Here is a 24,092-nt window from a genome sequence, read left to right as displayed (position 1 = left end):
CAAAACTTTTTGAGAACCACTGCCACTCACTCACACTCACTCTCAATCACTCACTCACAGGTCCACATTGCAAACAAGTGTTTCATTAGCTTTCATATGTTTATCCTGGGTTTAATTGTCTGTTTGATTTTTATTCAAATTGATTCCATACTGATTGGCTAAGATTGACATCTAAAGTTTGCATTATTGGCTTGTTTTGAACAACATTCTGCGAATCATGAACGCACCGTCCGATTGCGGTCAAACTTTGCACGCACATTCACACTATGTTGAGGAACAAATGCCACAATTTTAATATTGGCCTGTTATAGCGCCACCAGCTGGTCTAATTTAGTGAAACAAATGTTTTTAACAAAATGCCTCAAATCATGAATGCAGTCAGTGTCCGATTGTCGTGCAAGGCCTAAGAAGAAATGGCACCCTTTTCACGTTGGACTATTATAGCGCCACCAGGAGGCCACAATAGCCTACCTGACCTGGCGGAGACCTGTGCTCCGAGGAGCACTTTTTCTAGTTTATATTGTGATTACTTGTATTTCTTTGACCAAAAGCTAATACAAAATCACTGTGTTTGCCAGTAGGCCTACTGAGAGAGACATTTATTTTGTCCCTTCCTGGTATGCCAGGCTTAGATCATTATTTATTTTACACACTCGAAACTCTCAAAAGGGATTTACAACTTTTTGAAAGCAGTCTTACATAAGTTCCACCTGGAGGCTGAACAGGCTTTTATCTTGGCAATCTGACAACATACCCCTACAGGTGCACTTTTATGTGAAGTTGCAACAATCAATCCATATGCATGCTATGGCAGCTTATACTTACCTCTGCTGTAGTATGTACAGTATGCATGCACCAATAGTAATTGGTACATAGGTGTTAGATTACCTAACACCTATGTACCAATTATTATTACATAACTTAGGTACCACCAGCGACACGCTGTGTCTGTGTTGTAACCGGGCAGCTACGTGACCATGTGCAGCATCATCCATCCCGCCCCTCCCCCTATGTGCTCGCATCATAGCTACCAGTGTAACGTAACGTACAGCCTGTACTAGTAAACCACAACGTTGTACTACCAGGGTTGCCATGTCCGCTTATTATAAGTTTTTTTTTCTGTAAAATTGCTTTAATTGGTAGTTGCGGGTTGTGCTTATTTGGGCTTGTTTCCTAATGTTGTTTAAACCAGAAGGCTCTCAAATATTTTCATGTTAAGGACCCCCAAATTAATGTATTTGTCCACACGGACCCCCATCTGAAAAATGTTTTATGCCAGGCGGGGACCACATACCAGATTTGTCTTTTTTTTAAAATATATATTCAAACATTTCCACTTTTTTCCAAGATTATTTTTTTTAAATAGCAGATCTACAAGCTCACAACTCGTGGCATTGTTGTGAGCTTGTAGATCGGCTATTTTCAAATAGCTGATGAATATAGATTTAAATCCTGTGGCTTAGGTCACTTCTTTTGCGCTTGTTTTCATAGACTTCGTTGCTTATTTCTCTCGGCCAACCTGGCAACACTGACCACAACGTTACTACTCGCTTCTATCTATCTCTGGTGTGTTGAACCGACCGACGAGGAGGAGGTGGGATACTGACTGACTGGTCGTAGTGAGCTGCGTTACGAAGTGAAGAAGAACCACTCAGAACAGAAAACATCCCAACGGACAGTTCAGTTCCCGACTTGAACACATCCACACCAAGTATAATTGTTTAAAGGAAGGATTCCTCTCGTTTTCACGGAACGAACGGCGTCATTTGCTTTGTTTTGTCCGCTTGGTGAGAGAGAAACGGGCGCGGCGTGCAGCTCCTCCAACCCACCGACCCCCCGTTCAGATCCATCTAAAAACACCCCGGGCTGAGGCTGACATGAAGTCCCGCTGCAGGGCTTGTTTTGCCTTGAGATAATAAGATAAGGACGATAGAATATCGATAGAATAACTGTCACCTTGTTTCTATCGCCTTGTTGTCGCTGTAGCGCATTTAACGCAGTGCGCGTCCAGAGAGAAGAAGCAGCAGAGACCAGAAGACTAGACATTGGCACTGAGGGTTGTATTGGTGAGTGTTGCTTCGCCCTCTTTTCTGCTTTTTTACTCACATTCATGTTCATGTTGTAGCCACGTTTACTCTGATGATGGATTGGCCAGCATGATGCTGTGATTAGTGGCAGTGTGGCACAACCCTTTTAAAGACACAATTAATACATTACGTGATGATTACCAGCGTTGCCAGGTCTTGTGAGATAAATAAGCAACCAGGGCTATGAAAACAAGCCCCAAAAGAAGCAACTTGACTACATGAGACCTTTAAATACATCGGCTATTTGAAAATAGCAGATCTACAAGTTCGCAATTCGAAGCGCTGTGAGCTTGTAGATAGGCTATTTTCAAAGAAATATTGAAGAAAACTGTGGGATATTTTTGAAACATTTTAATAACACAAATCTTGTATGGGGGTCCCTGGCATAACGTATTTTCAGATGGGGGTCTGCAGACATACATACTAATTTGGGGGTCTTTGACATGAAAGGTGGTTTTAACAAGTTAACAACCCCAAAATAAGCAACTATACACTTTAGAAACAAGCCCAAAAATCTGTATTCGATGTGAGTCAATTTCTGTTAGCTGGGTAACAAGCAAATGCTAGCGAGCTAGCCTCTACGCCCAGATAGACCTGTATCTGACGTCCATAGATGAGGTAACAACCACCCTGTGGCCAAGATGACTGGTTGACCATTTGTGCGTTATACCTGATGACGATAGTTCTCCCCATGGACTAACCAGCTACACACACACACACACACACACACACACACACACACACACACACACACACACACACACACACACACACACACACACACACACACACACACACACACACACACAAAAGCAGGAAAAACGTATGGTTGGTTTGAAGGGCTAAAAGGTTACACATCCTCTTGTAACAATGTTTCCATCAGTCATGTAAAGTTGTAAACATTGCTACATGCAGTTAGCTCTCCAGGTGTGTGTGAGAGAATGCTTGTGGATACATTGGCATTGAATGAAAGAGATGACATGTTTCCTGTGGATAGTAAAATAGTTTTTAAATGTTTTGAGTTATTAGTGTATACCTTTGGAATGATTATGATTGTCTAATTGAACTGTTCAGCACTGTCTCATTGCCCTGAATGTGATTGTGAGATCTGGTGTGTCAGCATTTTCTTGCGCCAAGGTCGCCATTACATCATGATTAGCTCCACCATGGGGTGGTGAATGAAGTGATCTTGGATGAGTTTTGATAGAAGTGAGTCATGTGGTTTATATCTTATTACAAAAGAAGTGTGGCAGTTTACTGTAAATGCTGCATGTACGGTATATAGCCCCTTTATCCAAAGGGCCTTACAATGTGCATTACATACACACGACACATGCACACACTCATCAGGAGCAGTTAGGCCAAGCGTCCGCTCTACCACTTGAGCCACTGTCTGCCACCCAGTTGTACTCTGTATGTTTCCCCAAACGCTATTAAGAAGTACAGTAGTCGGTGGGGGGGCAGCTATTCTGTGCAATGTACAACGATGTCAGTTATCTGTGCTGTAAGGAGAACTAAGAAGTGAAGAGGTTGACAGTACTTCTTAAGAAGAACCAGTGTCAGTGAATATAGCAACGCCATGCTCTGATGAAAGGGTTTTCTCTATAGGAAGACGACCTCAGCGTCGAGAGTCTTGGCCCTGAAACAATGCTCTTTGCCCAACCCGATCGCCAGAGGAAACGTTTTCATTGAACGTTTTTCAACGTTTCTCAAAATCCGTGCATAGACTACTGGAAAACCACAAATTCCGTGCATAGCCGCCTCGCATCTCCCCCATTGTGACTAAACCATTTCGGAGGCGCGCAGTCTCAAGGGAATTGTCGCCGTGTGAAGGACCACCGAGCGAGCTAAAGCGAGCGAGTTGCCGTCCTGAACATTGCGACATTCCCTTGAGCCTACTCAGCGCCGTTTGAGTTACGTACCGATAGGCACAGAATCGTACATTTTGTTGTGGGGACTGCTCTACTTCCTGTTTTTTCCGGGTTGCGACTGGTTACGCCCACCGTGGGACTCCCCGTACATATGCACGGAATTTGGGGGTTTCTAGGCGACTATGCACGGAATGACGTGCACAAATCCGTGCAATGTATACTAATTCTCTGGCGATCAGGCTGCTTTGCCAAACCTGCCGCCAGTCAACCTGTTAAAGTACAGGGGATTCCTTATGACGTTAATTCCCATTATGCAATGTTAAGAAGAAGACAAAAAGTTCAACATTTGTGAGGGAATTTTGGTGGATGTTACATGGTCATACAGTGAGGGCAGGGGTTAAACTGTCCAATTGAAGATTGTGTGATATGATTTTAACATTGTTGATGTGTTGACCCTAACTAAAGCTAAAGCTAATAGAACTATAGCTCATAGGTTTAGTTGTAAACCCTTAATAACCCAATATAATTGAAATTCAAAATGGCCAAAGGCTAATAGGGATGGGGCTTATGTATAACATGCCATGAATGCAGGTAGGTGGATTGAATGGGAAATGCTATGCAGCCAAACTGGTTTTAGTTAAACTATAGTAAATCCTTATTGCTCAAGGCCTTTGTCATGCTATATGTCTTAGGCAATTGACAAACCCTTATATACTGACTTCCTTTGAATAATAGAAAATGCCCCCAAGAAAAGAATGGCTTAAGTTCAAATAAAATGTAAAAATAAATCAAGGGGAGGGGAGGTCATACAACACCAGCAAAATGTTGCAAGGTGGACCGGACAATAGTCAAGTATGCCACCAGTGTTATGTAATTATGAAGTGCATGTGTGAGGATAACAGTGAAGTGAAGCTATTTACAGTACACAGCCAAGACAATGAATCAAGACAGACAGGCAGAGCAAGGAAGGGTGCAATGGGGGAGAAATAATTAGTAAAAACAACTTCTGATTACACTACCTACATGCCTAGACCCAATAATAATAATAATATCTAAATTAAGGAGCATTATCCCCCCCCCCCCCCCCCCCCAATTATATAGTCCAATTATTTAGTAGTTAAGCAGATGTTAGTAAGAAGTCTTGATGCTTTTAATGACCATATACATACAAGCAGAGCTTAAAATGCTTATGTTTTGCCTTGATTTTCCTGGCCAATATGCTGGCTGTGCAAATCTCAACTTTAAACTACAGAGTCCTGAATGCGTTAAGCTGGCAGTGACAATTCTTTGTATGGATGACAGTTAATACGGAAGTGAAACTACAAAATCTAATATTGTTTCTCTCCACAATTCCAAGAACAGAAAATAGCTTGTGGGTTGTCTTAAATATGGTTAGCAAATAATGTTAACTATAACATTTGCTGTACTTGGCTAGATTTACGGAAACAAAAGAAAGAAAGCTTTTTATACTATGTAATCTCTTTGAAGATAATGGATTGAAGACAATGATTGGAAAGTACTGTGTATGTTTGTTGAATTAGCATATACTGGATTATTATTTTTTCCAGCAAATAATACAAACAGTATAAGTAATATGTTGCCCTGGGTCAAATGTCATGCACTTGAACCTATTCAGTTCCTGACAAGTATTACAAGTTAGACTAGTCATTGATCCCAATATGTCAGTGCTTGATGATAACCCCAGGCACTGATATGAGTTGTGTTGAGCTGAGGCCATGTGCCTGTGCGCTAACTGAGAAATGCCTCGTTGTTTTCATGCTTTGGGGCTAGCTCACTCTCACATGACTAGGGGATTTATTTAGCTGCAGTGACCCTGTTCTTTACAGGCCAAGGGTCCTGTTTCTCAGCCCAAAAGTGGGAAGTAATGCTAAGACAATTCTCAGGTACTCCAACTCATTTTATCACTTGGAGTACTATGCCTCATTCTACTGTAGCTCGAATGACCAGCTCAGTGACGAGCATAATTAACCTTGCTTTTATTTAGCTGTCTTCTTAAATTATCTTCTTATCTACTGCTGTCATGTGTGAACATGCATGTTGATGGAAAAGGCCAATAACAAGAAGGTGTCAAGACAGTCACAGTTGTTTATGAAGTGACGGGGGAGGAGCTGAGGCAGAAAAAGGCCTGAATAAAAGTATAGCACAGGACAGGAGGAAGACAAGAGAGAGCTATGAGAGACAGCTGCACATGTCATTCAGTCTTGTTTATCCCAGCTTGTGTTACTGTCCGACTTCCCTGAAGAATGAGGGAATCGAGCAGAAGGAGGAGGGACCAGGAATTGATTTCTTGACTCGTGGCCAGATTGTGTGTGGGTGGCGATTTGAAGGAGCAAGCATGGTATGATCACAAGAAAGTCTCTCTTCATTTCAATTGTATGCACTTGAAGTTGGCCAATTTAGATTTATTGTTTAAGTATGGATACTTAAACCATAAATATCAGGGTTTCCCACAGTTTTTTTAAGACTATAGGGAGAATATCCACGCCCCCTCCTCCATTGGGAAAATGTTGTGTTTAATTACCATCACGGTCATACTTTATGCCTGATTTATACTTGGTTACGCACCGGAGTCTCACACAGAACATTTTAGATCTACAAGCTCACAACATGACGCACTGCGAAACAAGCAGAATGCATCTCATTAACCACAGATGGGTGATGGAAATTGTGTCTTCGATTTTTTTCTCTAAATATCGTGGTATCGTATTGTGGACTTGTTATTGTGATCCTATCATGAGTTTTTGGTATAACTAGTCTGAAGAGCTGAGTTTTCAGACTGCAGTGGAAAATGGAGAGTGAGTATGCGTTCTGACTGCAAGGGGAAGTTTATTTCACACCTTGAGTCTAGGTTTGGAGCATTGACCTAGAGTTCTCAACGGGCCTGAAAATTAAAACCTGACCCGAATTGACCTGAGTGAGTTGAAGCCCGAGTCCCACCCGAGTCCAAACAGAACGTCGAATAATGAGCCCGGCTCGACCCAAACCCGAAAAAAATACCAATTTGCATTCATTTTTGTGCCCTGTGAGGCTCGGGTTGAAATTGAGAATTATTTTTTGACCAGGGTGTTTTAGGGAAAGGACAAAAAGACTTCCTGTGATCAGGTATTGAAGGTAATTGCCGTGTAGTCCAATCACCAGTGTTTTGTACTGGGTGCGGGCAGCAACCAGGCATGGTGCAATTATGATCATTTGAAGGGGCTTCAGTGAGCATACCAGGAGGCCAATAAGGAGGGAGTTGCAATAGTCAAGCCTGGAGATGACTAAGGCCTTTGATTGAATATTTTAGTGGATGAGACACAAAAAAGCCAAAGGCTTGCTTCCATTGTGGTCCATTAAACATGCAACACCCATTCACCACTTTAAAAACATGGTGGGGGGGCAGGGACAAACACGTGGAGGATGCCACTCACAAGAGACAAAGTGGATCTCATCGAAGGATAAGGAGCTGTGCAGATTCCTTGTTGAGGAATGGTCTGATCCTTTAGAAGTGGTCGAATGTGAACCTACAGAGGTGATCGCTGCAATGTGTGCAATTAACTAGATATAACTAGTGAAAGTGAAGAGCGTTTGCTAAATGCCTAAATTGCAAATTGATAATAATAGTTACAGTGGCATGTGAAGCTGATGCCAGCTCATACCCCAATTTTGAGTTCTATTTTGAGCAATTCATGTCATAAGATTGACCCTGCAAGCTTTACTGTAGTACTGCATTCCTTATACACATCTCCCTCCATAATTACAGTTATAGTTACACTGACCTACTTATTCTAGAACTTGGCAGAACTCTGGAAAAACAAGCCTTTTTTTCTTGAATTCTTTTCTTCAAAATATTGCAGAGCCCAGGAGGGTGGGAGGCCTGCTGTTGTTTTCCTCAAAACTGATGGGATGCCTATTTAACACTATCAACCCCCCTACATCTCCCTTTCAAAATCTCAGCTGTAGGTCAGGCTTATGCTTTACCACTCTGACTGGCTTATATTTCCCCCTCGTGTCTGTTTTGAAAACACAGTTTAGCTTCATAACTCAGTCACAAATCATACACTTGGAACTCACCTTCCAAACAAACGTCGATTATTTTGGTAGAATAAATTTGTGCGTTAGGCAAACATGGATTAATCTCCAGGAACGATGACCATTACAGTCATATGTAGAAAAATACTAGGTCAATAAACCATCATCAGATGAATGTGGGCGGTGGTCCCCTTTCTGACAGACAACACATTTTGAAGAATCCTTGTGCTCTGCTCCCTGCCTCTGAGTGGAGGCCCAGGGGTTTGTTTTTGCCCTTTGGCATATTAAGTTTCAGATGTGCAAATCTCCCGGCCGGCCACAGCTGCCAGTGGAAATTTCCATTTCAGATTCAGATGGCTGCCTTTGTTTCAGGAGTGGTGGGATTTCCACAAGTAAGCTGAACTTAACACGGCTAATTAGTTACTGTGAAAGACAGACAATCAGCTATTTCACCAGGATGTGTGTGTGTGAGTGTGTGTGTGTGAGAGTGAGTGAGTCTGGCACAGGGGAGAGGGTTACAAAAATAAAACAACTTGGGTCAAGGCAGGGTACTTCATGGGTTCAGTTTAGGGTAGGGCGTATGGTTCAGTTTAGGGTAGGGCGTGACACAGGGTGACACAGGGTATGCTAGTTCATAGTGATACTGTACTGTTTTGTTTTTTCTACTGAAGGAGTGGTGTGGGCAATTCACTCTAATTTATTCTCACAATCAGATATAGTGTACACAAAGCTCAAAACAAAGAGATAGTGTTGTAGAGACACAGGAGGTATGCACTAGTGGAAATTGGTCCAAGGCCAGTGAAAGACTCCAGACCGGAGGTGGGGGACTTCACCATTTGACCATGGACGGTCACAGCTGTTTTGTCTGTTTAATTGACAGCCTATCAGTATTTGCTCTTATCTCTCATCTTTGCAGGTTGAACGTTCTGAAGGAATTTCTATTCCCTCCACCACTGTCAAGACTGTCTGGGTCTATAGAAACCTAATGACCCCTTGGCTGTCTCCTTTGACTGATGGAGCAATTTGTGAGTGACTTGTATGAAATGTAACCTCCGGTTCATAGGTCACCATGCTTCCACGTGATTTATTGATTGCTGGCGTAGTCAATATTGATTAACAGTGAGGCCTAGAGGTCTCTGCGGGGGCTGCGTTGCGCAGATGACGGTTCAATATGTTGTGGTTGGGATGTCATGTTCACAGGTTATCTATCTTGAGAAAAATGTAAACAGACAGCATGCTGCATACTGTAGCTCTACTGGTATCACTGAGATATAGGGCATGTTCATAGTGACAGAAACACCACTGTGAAAGATAAAATAATATTCTATTCCTAGATCAGACCGGACAATATACCTGTGATCCTGGAATGACTAATTCACTAACAGTACAAACATTCATGTAATTTGCAATTGAAGCAGTTTCTCCCAGTATCTGTAAACATTGGTCACTATTCAATTTTGAAGAAGAGGAAATAGTTGTTGCATTGTAATATAAAACAAATAAATACAGAGCCAACAAATAATTTAATAGTATAATATATGTTTTCGGGAAAAAATCCACTTAAAGGGGGATTTCGGCCATTGGAGAGGACTCGAGCGTCGTGCCATGTGTGTTTTTTTTATTACAGTTCATTTTCCACACTTGCAACTTGCAACACTGCACTTCAAATCTTTCATACTTCCTTTGAAAGATTTATGCTGCAACTCTGGCTGCACCTGGGATACAGCCTGTCCTGTATGTGTGTACCGGTATCTCTATTCTGAATGGAAATTTTCTTTAGGAGAAGTTGCTTTTTTTTCTTTCCCATTCTCTCTTGGCTAGCAGTAATAATCGTTCTTGAATTGGCCACTAGCAACGCAGACCTGATGGTTTTGATTCAGCGTTTATCGTTCATCGTTCAATAATGAAAAATGAAGCACAGTGTTGCGCTTCAAATTGATGGCACAATTTAGAAATGCGCAAAATGAACCAATTTTTAATTTTGGTCTTTTTTTTGTAGTAAACAAAATACCAGCAGTCTCCCCTCTCTGCTTGTTGCGTCTCTGTGTAGAACTTCTCTCTAGCTCAAATAAATGGGGACAGCAAATAGATGCTAATTCCTCATGTACAGTATGTGCCCGAACTTGGGTGAAAATTATAATGCGAGTCTGGAAATAGTGGTAAACGTGACTATTGAGAGATTCCGCTAAACAACAGAATCCTCTGCCCAGAAGAACCCCCTCCCCCTTCCAGCAAAACAATTCAACTCCCATGGGACTTCATAGCAATAGATATCCCCACATTATAACTGGAATAATGTTTTCAGACAAATGAAAGAATATAAAAAAATGAAAGCATTTAGTTTGAATTACCGGCTTGCCCCTCTGGAAAGTGGAACTCACTGGACAAATTGACAAATTACAATCATTTTCATTTTCACACCCACCCTTCGTATATGGTCCAATTGATCCAAAAAAATAGGGCCTAAAAAGAAAATTCCCCTTCGTCACTTTTATTTTTCCTCATTGACATTTTGGGAACATGTCTGAAATGAGACTGGGTTGCTTCACCAAGGTCCTCCCCAGTGCAAATGGAAGATTACTGGAATGATTCAGAGAGGGCTGATCTTTCCTAGGGGTCACTTGGCTCTATTGTGCAGTGGGCTGGGCTTGTAGGTTTGGAGGAGAGTTCAGTTGAGCAGGCCCTGTGTCAATACTGAGGCCATGTGCTACTGGGTTACTCTGTCAGATGTCAGAGAAAAGCACTAAGCAGCTGAATAAGCTTGAACCATCCCTAGAGCTGAAGTTTGTACCTTACGTCATAACTAAAGTCTGTACTCTTGGTATTAAAAGTGTGCTGACTCCATGTGAATGCCAATCTGGTTGCCCCACAAGAAAAGGATGCAGGCTCATATGGTTTGAGGTTTTAATGGGAGACATTGTTTCTCTGTTGAATGTGTGATCTAATGGCAAGTCTGCTGTTTGGTAAGCATAGGATAGATTTTACTTAGAGGCTACAAATAAACGATGTATAAAGTGATAATTAAAATTCCATCCATCCATCCATCTATCCATCCATCATAGTCTGTTTAATCGCAGTCAGGTCGCAGAGATAGCAGTTTCAGCAGAGAATCTGAGACTTGCTTTTCCCGGACCACATTGGCCCGGTGCCAGGTGGGCACCGGGCTAATGTGGTCCGGGAAAAGCAAGTATCCATAAATGGCACCTTTGTAAGGCAGTACTATGTCAAAAATATTAGTGTGCTATACAGGGGAATGTCCTGGTGTTGTTTGGACAATTGATGACTAATTTGTGTTGGGCTGTAGTAGGTCAGAATCAGAATTTATTGTCATATCACAGGTTTACAGAAGTAAAAAAGTGAGTGAAATTAGTTTTCGTGCATAGTTCCCATCGTATCGTTATTTGCTTATTTCCATATGAAAAAAAGAAAGGGGTGGGGGGGCAAGGGGAAAGGAGATCAAACAAGAGAACAAAAGAAAAACCAAACATTTTATCTACATATTTACACATGGTACCTGAGATAAGATATAAATGTGAGTGAGCATAGCAGCAGATGTATACTGTGCAATCTATCTTAGAAGATAAGTGAGTGAGGGTGATAACCTGGGCCATCATAATATCCTGGCCTAGTTTTAAGAAAAAGTAAACAAACGTGATGCATCATTCTAGAAGCAAATAGGCCTACCTCTATCAATTTGACCATGTGTTGACTCATAGTATGAAGAACATTTAGCCTTTGCCTCATTTGCACTGTGAGAATTATTAACTTTTTACCTGGTCAGGACAACCTCACAACAGGTCCGTCAGAACTAAGTAGATTTGTTTGTTTTTGTCACATTTTGTCAGATTGTCAAATGGATGATCTTCAATCGAGGATTCACTGGAAGAATCTGCTATTCACAGTATGTTGGCTAGTAGTTCAGAAATAGCCTAATTTGTACTTAAATTAAATTAAGCTTTAGTGTGGGTGGGGCCTTACAGGTTCCACCTCCTAAAGCATGAGCATGACTGTGTTTAAATGACGTTTTTGTAATTACTGTGATGTGTTGTTTGACCATTTGGATTTGTCAAATAGCAGAATGCTGTTCAAACAGCAGGAAAATGCTCATTTGATTTGTAATTTTGCAGGTTGCTTGGCAATGCCTAAAAGGTCCTTCAGTGTGTGCATGTGCATGCGTATTTACTTGTCTTGCATTTGAGTGTAGTAGTGTTGTGCATGTGCGTGCGTGTGTGCGGATGTTTGCATAAAGTAGCCCATGCATGAGTTCCTCACTCAGGATATCCAGTAAATACTTTGGTTCATCCACTTCAGAATTATGTAGGCGGTTAGCGTGTTTTTATTTGACAGCACACGAGGACCAGATTAAAAGTTATACTGTATGTGGGCCTAATTTGGTGGGGGGAAAACAAAGTTCATGTTTCTGCAGCAAAGGGATATTTGTGGCACTCCCTATGGGTGAAACAAATGTTTTGTTTAGAGACCCCTCAATGTGTGATGTCAGGTAGATCATGATTATTTGGCACCTCCCGCAAATTTGGAAGCCAATCGGAATAGACTATAAAAAATCTGACTGATACATCTTGAGCTTCAAGAGCTTGAGATGATGTCGATTTGTGTGAGTTTTGGACAAAATCTGTAGTCATTTTTATTTATTTAGCAGGATAGGACTAGTCTAGGACTATTTAGCAGGATAGGACTGTAGGACTAGTCTAGTAGCAAACTTCAAGAGTTAAACGTGAAGTGGCCTGTTAGAACGCCACGTGAGGATGATTTGAAGAATTTGAGGTGGAGGTTCTACCTTGGCCTACTGGGAGTGTGTGTGCAAATGTCACACCGATTGGTCCTGCGGTGTCCCAGATTAGCTTGACAGACACACAGGGGCAAAACATTATCTCTGCTCCCTGATCAACAACATTTACACTTATATTTTAGTCAGGTTGCTCAGCTGTAATAATAATAATAATACATCAAAATGTATGTTGCACTTTTCTTGGTACCCAAAGTTGCTTTACAAACAAACAAAACAAAATAAACAACTTTATTAGGAGAGAAAGTTAAACGACAAAAAGAAATAGTGAAAAAGAAATACACTAAGCTAATAATAAAAGGCAGAAAGAGAGATTTGAATTAGGCGGGGAAAGCGAGTCTGAAAAGGTGGGTTTTGAGGGAGGCTTTGAACAGGGCAAGGGTGGGGGGCGGGGCAGCTTTGATGTGAGATGGGAGTGAGTTCCTAAGGGAGGGGGCTGCAACTGAGAAAGCCCTGTCACCCCACGTGCGTTTATTTGTTTTTGGGATGTCCAAGAGGTTGGCATCACCAGACCTGAGGGAGCGGGAGGGGGCGTGGCGTTGAAGGAGGTCAGAGAGGTAGCGGGGATCCTGGTCGTTGAGGGCTGTGTAGGTGGTGATCAGTAATTCTGTGTTTGACTGGGAGCCAGTGAAGGTTGTGGAGGACTGGGGTGATGTGGTCTCTGTACAACCTGAAGGTTCTACCAAAGATATTCAACATTGCTTTCAATTGCATGTTGTACTTGATACAGAATCAATTAATGGCAATAAAGGCTAGCAAGGAGCATACACTGTAAAATCTTAAACCTTCATCTGTAAAAATGCTCCCGTAATTATTTGGGTCCATTTTTACACTCAGAGTTGAATTAAAATGATTTTACTGTGTAATTAAGCTGTACTATGGGTGAAACACTGGGTCATACCAAAGACTTTGAAAAATGGGACCCAGTGCCTCCCTGCTTGGCACTCCGCATCAAGGGTTGGATTGAGGGTAAGTCCCTGGGACATACTAGCATCATGTCCAGGGGGTGTACTTGTACATCAAGCTGACTCACGCTACAAAAACAGGAGATAGGCTCCTGCCCCGTGGGCCTCATGGCTCGGTAAGGCTTACTTATGGGTGAAACATTTTACAGCTGGCCTGTTCATCTCTCACACAGGAAATGAAAACGGTTCGTTTTTTTGTGTCTTTTGTTTACATTTCCAAAGAGGAAATACGTAATGTGAGTATGTGAGAAGAGCAATTTGCTCACTGGTAGCCGTTGTCATTTCTGAGGAATGCAGCATTGCGCTCGCTGCGCTCTGCCACACTGCCGGTTAATTATGTAATAGGGTGTGAGGATGTGAAAATTGTGAGAGAGGGAGAGAGAGAGATGGAAGAAGAAGTTGTGGGACAGAGCGGGTGACGAAATAATGCTCCATCAGTTATTAGTGCACAGACATCATTCATTTTGTTCATTCAGATTAAATATTGTAGATTAAACAAGTTTATGCATACAGTCTCTGTTCAGATAGGTTCTCCAGTGTTATGTAATCAAAGGTTATGACACCCCGTTTAGCTTTGTTTAAGTTTCTTCGCTGTAGGGCTACATACCATTTTTATCCCCTCAAGTCTTATTTGCAAACCAAACTGGTTTGCTGCGCTGCGCATGCTGAGTGGTAGCCTGGTAAACCACATTTCATTTGATGAAATGTCAGGCTAGCTGAGTGGGCCTTGAGTTTCTAACTAGGAGAGAGATGGGCTCTCTACTATGCCATGGCTATTGATTAGACGGATTCTTGGGACTTTCCTTGGGCGCTCTCCTACTTTCTTTTTTACATGACACATTATGTTGCTTTCCTAACATGACAATGGGGGATTTGTGTTCTGTTTTTCCTCAGTTACAGCTGACTGATCGATAGTGTATTTAGTTGGCCTATTTCATCATGATCCTAATGGTGAGTTCGCTCCGCGGGCAAAAATTACATCACACTAGGCCCATTATTTTGGATCAATGAGCACTGCCTTAATGGCCTCTACAGACCAAGCTGTATTGTGCTGACTTTAGTCATGAGATACCAGATGATGTCAGGTAACGTCTTAACATGGTGTTCCACTGTGAGCTTTCATGACAGAGTCCTTTCTAACTGACAGTAGACGGGTATACCTTACTGTTTTTGTTTCTGGGGTGTCACGTTCAACCCAGATCATACTGTATGGGCACAAAATACAGCTGTCTGCCCACATCCATCAATTAAAAAAAAAACATTTATTGGCCTTAGCTTTCGCTCAGTTGAACTTCATCAGAACATTTTGCAGTCGGCCCATGAATGCCCTCAACCTGGTTTGAGTTCTCTTAGAATGGGATTGAACATTTTGAAGGGCACAGTCGGCAATGATCATTAATCCCTCCAGCTATTAGAAATGCCTTTTTTGTCTCCGTGAATGACCTTCCCCTCAACCTATCTCTCCACATCCTGGGCCTCCTGTAGAGATGACTGTTGATTGTGACACATCCTGCTGGGCAGAGTTTGAATAGTAACCAGGGAGGTGAAAGAAATAAAGACACAAGGCATTTGGAAGTCATTTGAGGCAATGCCTAAAAGCCCTGATTCCGGTTATTCTTTCCCCCATTTTTTGTTATTCTTTCCACCTTTAAGATAATAATAATCAATGATTAATTCGGGTGGAATTCCATCTGGTAACTGGGTAACATCACATATACATTTTTGGAGTAGGTGAGTTGATGCTTGAATAAGTGCTATGCATTTGGTTTATTTGTGTAACTTTATGGTTTTTCACACCTTTGCCTATTTTGAAATTACAGTTATTCATGTGTACAGTAGTTCCTTGTTGAAGGAACTACAGTTGAAGGCTGTTTTGGGTGTCTGGGCGAAAGCTCGGATGTGTTTTCTGTGCCAGTTGGGTTGTTTACTGCAAAGGGCTATGGTTTCTAGATGTCTGGGTGTAGTGTAACACGTCCATCTAGCTCAGCAAATCTTGATACTCATGCAGAGTGTTGGACAAGCACAGGGAGAGGAGGGGGCTGGGATGTCTTTAAATGTATGAGCAAGAAGGGGCTCACTAAGGTGACCCAAGTCACGTTCATTCCCAAGAGGAACAGAAGTCCTCTGGTATTCACTTTCTGGCTGAAATGTAAATACAAATAGTTGTTGTGATCATTAATCTGTTGAAGCTAAAATTGTGAATATGGATTATAAACACATTTCTGCTGTACTGCACACGCTCAACTCTAAATTCAACTGGTTTCTTGTTGATTCTCATACACTTTGGGGGTGGGTTCTATTTGTGAACTACACTTAACTAAAGGTCTTACAGTATCCATCTCAGTCTGAACTAGTTATACTTATAACAAACTGAAAATCACCCTGCTGTAAAAGCTTTGTCATCCATGGACATAAACGTGGACCAAAATAGCTTTACAACCACAAATCCCTATTATTATCAGTGATATCAAGGTGAAATAATCACAGTATACACACATTACCATGGCCATAATAACACACCTATCCTGAGCAATAATCAGACACCTCATCCCGGCCATAAACCCAGACCACTTCCAGTGCCCCTGATTACTATATCCCTGGCAGCCCTCCCACTATGATAAAGTCATAATAGAGCCTTTATAGAGAGAATGATCGTATCTGAGTAATGCCCCCCTTTTAATTGGAGCTCATCCAGCAGCCGTTTATGCCCGCCAGATTATGTAACGTAACATGGCACGGCCAGCTCCTTGTTCAACAACAATATCTGGCTGAAGACATAGCCAGGACAGAGAATGTAAGCATGTCCAGTTCATAGAGGTATGTACAGCAATGCATGAAACTATAGAGATTCTGTAAGCTGAAAGATAAGCCTGGGCCAAAGCAGAACGGTAATGTAGAAGACTGTTGGCTGTTGCTGAAGGTCTGTTTTAAAATGCAGGTAAAAGGCTTGGAGCTGCTTGGATGGCCCTAGAAGTTAGAGAGAGTGCTGTTACAGGATGAGATCTGTACATGTGATTGCAAGACAATCAAGGTGTCCATCCACATGTGCTGTCCGAAGTGTACTTTACCTGCTCACTCAGTAAGCCAATGGATAAGAGTTTCAGCTGAATGATTAAACATGCAAAGAATGGAATCAAACTCAAACGATTTGAAATGTAGGCAAGTAGCAGACACTTTTATCAAGAGCGACTGTGCAAGATCTGAGTAAATGGCATGAACCCTAGTCAGCAATAACAGCATATGCATAGCATTTGTGAACAAGTAACCAACACCTGCATAGTATAATTGCCATCTATAAGTAGGCAACAAGAATCGATACAAGGAAAGGAGATAGGGGGTGAGAGTCTGAATATGTGAGTTTTCAGTAGAGTTGTTCTGATACTGATACCAGAATCGGAAATGCCTCAGATACAGCCTAAAATGCTGGATCAGGTATCGGCGATACACAAGCCTATGCTATACTGATCCGATATCATGGAATTTATCACATTATGATGGCTCATTCACACTTCAGACAAACAACACGTGCTAGCAGAGAGTGTAACATTAGTCAGAGCTAGCAAAATGTCAATGTGTTGTCAAAATGGCATTCATTCTCTTTATGTATTGTGTTCATGTTTTACAAAGGGTTTAACCTGAGCCAGGCCATATGGGGATACAACTAGGGATGTTCATGGTTAACCGTTTAACTGGGAACAGTTAGGAAATGTGTAACCGGTTGATACTAATGGTTAACGGTTCATTATTTCTGATAAATTAATTAATGTTTTGGTGCAACAGAAGTCACCTGCAGGCAGCCACCACATTACAAAGCTACAACAGCTTCATGATTGCTGCCCATGGTGCTGCCTAACAGGAAGCACACACGTTTTATCAAAAATAATTCAGAATGGTCATCCCTAGATATGACAATGATAGCAGCACTTATATAACATCCATACAAGGGTTAATCGAATACAGCTGTTGAAATATGTACACACACGCACACACTTATTTATTTTTAAACTCGGCTATCAGAGTTTACGGACTGCAGTGGATGGGGGGAGTGAGTCTGCAGTATGTTTGGCACGGGGGGCACAACTTGGGAGCCAGGAGGAAGATAAGAGTCATGCGGCGGCCCCAGTCCACTTAACCCCTAACTGTTCTAGTCGTAATCATCTGAGCAGCAATCAGCTGGGTTAAGCTGAACAGAACTTCTTTGCCCAAGGGACAAAGAAGGGGAAAAGACAAAAAAGCCGCTTAGAGCGTTGGCCAGGGTGTTGTAGGGAAGGAAAGAACAGATGTCTTGTGTTAGCTGAGCTAAATGTGTGGGAAAGGGTGTAGGGGAGGATAATGTCCTGGAGGTAGGGATGCATTGCCCTTGATTACGTTGTAGGTCATCACCAGTGTTTTGAATTGGATATGGGTAGCGACCGGAAGCCATTGAAGGGAGTGCAGAAGGGGCGAGACGATAGCTGTGATGTCTAATACTATATTTATATAATGTTACTGTAGACAAGGCGCAGGCCTGCACACAAACGCACACATACACACACAGTGGTTTCACCTTCTCTTTATGCGATACATTTTTTCTTCAGTTCCCTTAATTTCCAGCATCACTGACATTTCAAGCAAATGATACTAGGGAGTGGTCGGATAATATTCCTGTGATCCTTCGGAATTGGATATAATGGCAGTATTAGAATAGGGATAGATGGTATTTCTTTATTTAATTGAGACTACAACTATACTAATCAACAGAGGCAGACTGAGGTTTGGTTCAAAGGAAGGGACTACGTGTGTGTATATGGGGATTGTTTTTTCGAATCACAATACATTTTGAATATTTTGGTTTAGAAAAAAGGTGTATGTGACCATTCAAAGAGTTGTTACCACTGCTTAGTGATGTAGCCTGATCTGATTTGTATTGGCAATGACAAAATAAATTGGGATTTAAAAAAAAAACTTGCTCTAGGTTGTTTAGTAGTGTGGAAAACTGTTGCCAAATATGAAGTGGCCTTAAATCTTTGAGCTCTATATGTACATTAGAATTTACACAACAGAATGTCAGTACATAGGCTTCAGGTTTCTTGGAGGGGGGGGGGGGTAGCGTGTGTGAGAGTGTGTTTGAATGCACACGTGTGTGGCTTGTAGATGTCAAAGAACCATTTAGTACCCGCTCAGAAGAGGGGAAAGCAAAGTTTACCGTTGTAGAGTGACCAAGAGAGAGAGACAGAGTGACAAAGAGGGGGAAGAGACGGTGACACGGTCAGAGAGAGGGAGGGAGGGAGAGAGAGACGCAGACAGACGGAAGGAGAAAGAAAGTGTGAGACAGTAAACCAGGGTTGTTGTGGCTGAAGCGATAGTAGTCACAGTGAGAGAACATTTTAAAATTTCAGAACATAGAAGAGAAATAGAGCAAACTCGAAAAAGAAAGAGGGTCAAAGAGAGCTGAGAGAGGCAGTGTGACCTTGGTGGTACAAAGCTTTTGTGAGCGGTCAGAGCAGGGTAGCTTCTAGAGCAGTCAACAACAGCTCAGCTGACTGACACAGCACCTGTAGACTGGGGCTCTGGAGGATCAACCATGCTGTTATTGACATCAAGGCCTGTATTAGACCGTGGTTTCTGTACAGCATGAAGGCACCACTAGGGTAAGTGGGGTGTGCACTGGTGTCTGTGAGTAGTGCATGTGCTAACGGTTATGTTTTTGCACATACAGTGGAATGTGTGTGTGTGTGTGTGTGTGTGTGTGTGTGTGTGTGTGTGTGTGTGTGTGTGTGTGTGTGTGTGTGTGTGTGTGTGTGTGTGTGTGTGTGTGTGTGTGTGTGTGTGTGTGTGTGTGTGTGTGTGTGTGTGTGTGTGTGTGTGTGTGTGCGCGTGCTTGCATTATGTGTTTATATGTGAGAGGTAGTGATAGTCCTGCTATTGAGTTTTGCCATAACCAGGTCCAGAAGGCAGGGCTTTGCGTTGTGCCCAATGGCCTGGCTGAAAGGAGGGGGTGTGACGCTCTTGGCACTAGGTATGAATGAGTGGGCTTGTATTGGGGGGGGGGGGGGGGGGGGGGGGGGGGGGGGGGGGGGGGGGGGGCGCCGGGCTCCAGCCAGCCTCCCAAACAACAGCACACTAGTCATTCTTGTCCCCTCCTCCTTTTCTGGAGAGACCCAGGCATGTCTAGTCATGTCCTTCTATCTAGTCTATGGAGAGGGAAAACTTGACCGAGACATCCCAGCGCACGGGAGTTTTTAAAAGGACTATTGGATGGTAGAGTGGGGAATCACTAGTCACAGACGGTAGAGAGGTGATGTGACACAAGCTGGATCTATAAACCTTTGATGCCGCCAAGTGATGCCTTTGTGATTGCTGTGCTAACTGTCCGAGACGTCTCTGGAGGTCTTGCAACGTATCTCTCGCAAGACTATTCTGTTCTATTGTGGTCCTTAGCAGTGCTTGCAGGCTTTTTTTCTCTGACTGTAGGAAGTCCCTCTAGAAGGTGAGTTGAGGGGTAGGGGGACAAGTTATCTGCTGCTGTAGTTTATATTATGTAAACAATATCCATGGCCTGTTTCAGAACAAAGAACTCTGTGTTTGCTGAATCCCATCAGATGGGAAGTTTGACAATCTGTTACCTGTGGAGGAGCCAAGGCAGGATTTCATCATCCATGCATGAAAACCAATGGTCTGGTTCAGGCAACAAACATTTCAGATGGATGGCTATTTTAATGTGGGATTTTTTGAATAAACATCCCATACAAACGCCTAAGAATTTAGTATTTGATTGTTGTATGTAAAACAAACTTTTCTTTTGTACAGTTCCTGAGTTGATGGCATAAAAGGAGGATCACCTGAACAAAATAAACTCATCAAATTAAAATTAATTAAAACGATACCCCCTTTGCCTGGAATACCCTCCAAAAAGACTTATTTATATATTGCCAGAACTGATTTCATATGATGCCTTCGGTTCAATCTTAAAGGACTTAGAATGTGGAAGCTTTGGGAATGGTCTTTGTATCTAGTTGTTATCCATGTAATCCCTAAACTTCATTGTAATGTTCGTACAGTATGGATAGTATTGTGTATCTAAATGTATCTGGGGGGGTTTATGCTGCCCTCTTGGCCAGGTTTCTCTTGTAAAGACTCATTCAGATTTTAAAATCTCTTTTTCAAGGTTAAATAAACGTTTAATAAATTAATAAAAGGGAACCTTGCTGATATTTAATGCAAATTCTTTTCTTTAGCATTTTCTTTTCTTTCTTTTTGCAGAGAACATGTCAAAACACAATCCAGTGCATTTTCTGTGCCTTGAGCTTGCACTGGAAAATTACCGAAAGCCTTCGCAAAACTATCATGACACACAAGATCAAATAAAACTAGACGCGTCGCAATTGGCAATTGCAAAGTGTGGTTGCGCCGACGCGGTCGGGACTCCAGTAATACGCCGGGAGGAATACCGTCGGAGACTGCGCCAATTACATCGTCACGTCACTCCTGAGATCACCTGCGTTTCATTTCGAGAGGATCGATCCCCCAAAAATCATGTTTTTGCATCAAACGGTTACATTTCGAGCATTCGTGGCGCCCCCTATGGATCAAAGTGGAAATGCTTTTGGGGATTGGTTTAGTATACCACCCTCGACATGTGATTCAAATTTGGGATTGACCGGACGTTTCGTTCGTGATTTATGGCATTTTTGGTCAAACGGGCCCCTCCCGCTAACTTTGGAAGCCATTTACGGACGGACGTTACGGACTATCAAAATTCCGCTTGGATAGGTTTATCGCGTGGGTCCATAGATCACGTGTACCGATTTGTGTGAGATTTGGGAAAAAATTGAAGGAAAAGGAGCAAAAAGTGTGTTTTGAAGAAAATTCAAAATGGCGGAAAATCTATCCTGACGCATATGGGCGTGGCCTATATGGGAAGATGCGTCGTGACCCAAGGAATCCAGGGAAAAAGAAATGTTGATTTTATGACCTACGGTTCAAGAGTTACAGGCCAAAAGGTAAAGGGGGCTGTTATAGCGCCACCATGTGGCCGACTGGTGTGATTATTTTCTTAATAATTTTTCTAAAAACTATTAACCTCCCCTCCAAGTTTTGTAACTGTAGCCTTTACGGTTTCCGAGAAAATAATACTTGAATGGGAGTTTTTGCAATTCCCATTAAAGTGGATGGGGAAATTTAATGCACAAATAAATCAATATCAAAAAATCTATCCTGACGCAAATGGGCGTGGCCTATATGGGGAGATGCGTCGTGACCCAAGGAATCCAGGTGAAAAGAAATTTTGATTTTAGGACCTACGGTTCAAGAGTTACGGGCCAAAACGTAAAGGGGGCTGTTATAGCGCCACCATGAGGCCGAATGGTGTGATATTTTTTTTAATAATTTGGGACTTAATTATGAATTTTCCCTCCAAATGTGGTAACTGTAGCTCTTACGGTTTCTGAGAAAAAAATACTTGAATGTGAATTTTTTCACTTTTACATTAAAGCGGATGGGGAAATTTAATGCACTAATAAATCAATATCAATTAAACTATTTAACCAATCTCTTAGCAAAATACAAGCGCACGATCCCCGATTTAGACGGTCATTTTGACATATGGCACAACATTGGGGGATAAAAACTGTGGGAGAAATAGCGGTCCAAAGTATTGGACCGCACTTTCTATCAATAACAATAGTCTGGTTGCCCTGTTGGGCAACCACACTAACTAGTATGTTTTCTTTTGTTTTTTGTAATGGCTCCTAATTTATAATCTTTCTGTTTCTCTCTGTCCAACAGAATATCCATGAGCTCCGACTTCCAGCACTACAGCTTCAGAATGCCTAACATAGGGTTCCAGAACCTGCCCCTTAACATCTACATTGTGGTGTTTGGGACCGCCATCTTTGTCTTTATCCTCAGTCTCCTCTTCTGCTGCTATTTGATAAGGTAAAGAGTCAGACACACCTCCCCTGTTTAGAATGTTTAGAAGGCTATTGACCACCTGTACGTTGAGCTGCTGAGTGTTTTCCAACCAAAAGTGCCATACAGGGGTTTCATTAGTAACTTAACTATTCATTAAAAACATGCTGTCTTCAGTGGGCGCAATGGCCATGTTATTGATATTATAGGGATAATGCATGACACGTGTTTGTTAAAAGATTATAATGGATGATGTGGTGATGGAAATGCCAACCAACCAGAAGGAGCCTCCCACTATATATTCGACACCACATCCATTCAGACAATCTTCAAATGTTGTGCATTCCCAAACTGGCTAAACAATGAGCTTAGAGAGTTCCATCTTGTTAACTTTTTAAACTTGATGAAATAGATATATGTCAGGAAGTGTCAGGTTGTATGAAAATGTGTTAAACTTGTCCTTGGCTCTGCGTGCCTGAAGAAAGCCAAAGGGCTTCTCCTTTTTCTATAGTCTACCAATTAGTCTACTAATTTCACTTCATGGGCACCTTGCGTTCAACTGGAGCTGTTTACTACTCTTGATAATAATGGGTATTTTGAAGGATGAATCCTAATGAATTTAGTGACCCCCGTGGTTTTCCTATATTGACACATTTTGGCAAAAGCAGCATGATCTCTAGAGGGCTTTTTGTATGATGGCAATAGCACCTGAAGTGAAACTAATTCTAATTCTTAAAATCCATGCAGGACAATTATGTATTTCTCCCAATACTTTTGACGAACTGTATGGCACTTTATAATTTTTAACCATAGCTGGTTGCTTTTTTCCTTTTTTGAGAGTCTGCCTTTTTTTACTCCTGATAAATGAGTTCTTCCACAAAATGGTGAAACGTTTTCACAGCACAGTTTGGAGAAGGTATAGCTACTCTACTACAATTTCTGACTTGATAATCTGAATTGAAAATACAATCCTTCCATTATTATTTTGTAGGTATTGATTGCAAAGTCTCAAAGCCTGAAATGTATCTCATTGCTTATTAACTATGTAAATGTCCATTTCCTATCCCCAAATTGATTTTATTAATATGCACAGTTTAATTCAATTAATGGTGCCTAAAAACTAGGGATGTGCGCAGATAGTCGACTAGTCTATTAAACGGTGCTGCCCTTACTAATCGTTTACTACTACTTTAGTACTAGTAATTTAGATAATTATTTATGATCATAATTGCAAAACACAGCAGCTCTCCTTCATCACCTTGAAGTGCTCAAGGTAACGTATTTCCTTGAGTTACTTTGAGCAATCATGGCGTTTCAGCATTGTAATGCAGTGGCTTCATCATGGGTACATTTAGGAGGGAAAACTACCTTCCCCTATGTAAACACAACCAGCATGTGTTGTGTAATGGCATCAGAATCTTCGCTCAAGTCGTTGAAGTTA

General features: G+C 41.8%; 1 protein-coding gene across 3 annotated transcripts in view; it reads left to right on the top strand.

The window, feature by feature from the left end:
• Nucleotides 1-1,583: 1,583 nt before the first annotated feature.
• rnf24 (ring finger protein 24) overlaps nucleotides 1,584-24,092 on the top strand; it is a 39,907-nt gene continuing 17,398 nt past the window's right edge. The window contains exons 1-2 of one of the 3 annotated variants that reach the window (XM_084080818.1): nucleotides 1,584-2,066; nucleotides 22,529-22,678. In XM_084080818.1, the coding sequence (XP_083936944.1) occupies nucleotides 22,536-22,678 (143 nt within the window). In that variant the 5' untranslated portion in view covers nucleotides 1,584-2,066; nucleotides 22,529-22,535. Of the gene's footprint in view, nucleotides 2,067-19,171; nucleotides 19,393-19,944; nucleotides 20,232-22,528; nucleotides 22,679-24,092 lie in introns of those variants that run through there. The other 2 variants (XM_084080817.1, XM_084080816.1) reach the window with 2 other exon arrangements.

Source organism: Gymnoscopelus microlampas, assembly GCF_963454915.1.
Source record: "Gymnoscopelus microlampas genome assembly, chromosome: 2".
Taxonomy (NCBI): Eukaryota; Metazoa; Chordata; class Actinopteri; order Myctophiformes; family Myctophidae; genus Gymnoscopelus; species Gymnoscopelus microlampas.
This window is presented reverse-complemented; position numbering and strand designations above follow the sequence as displayed.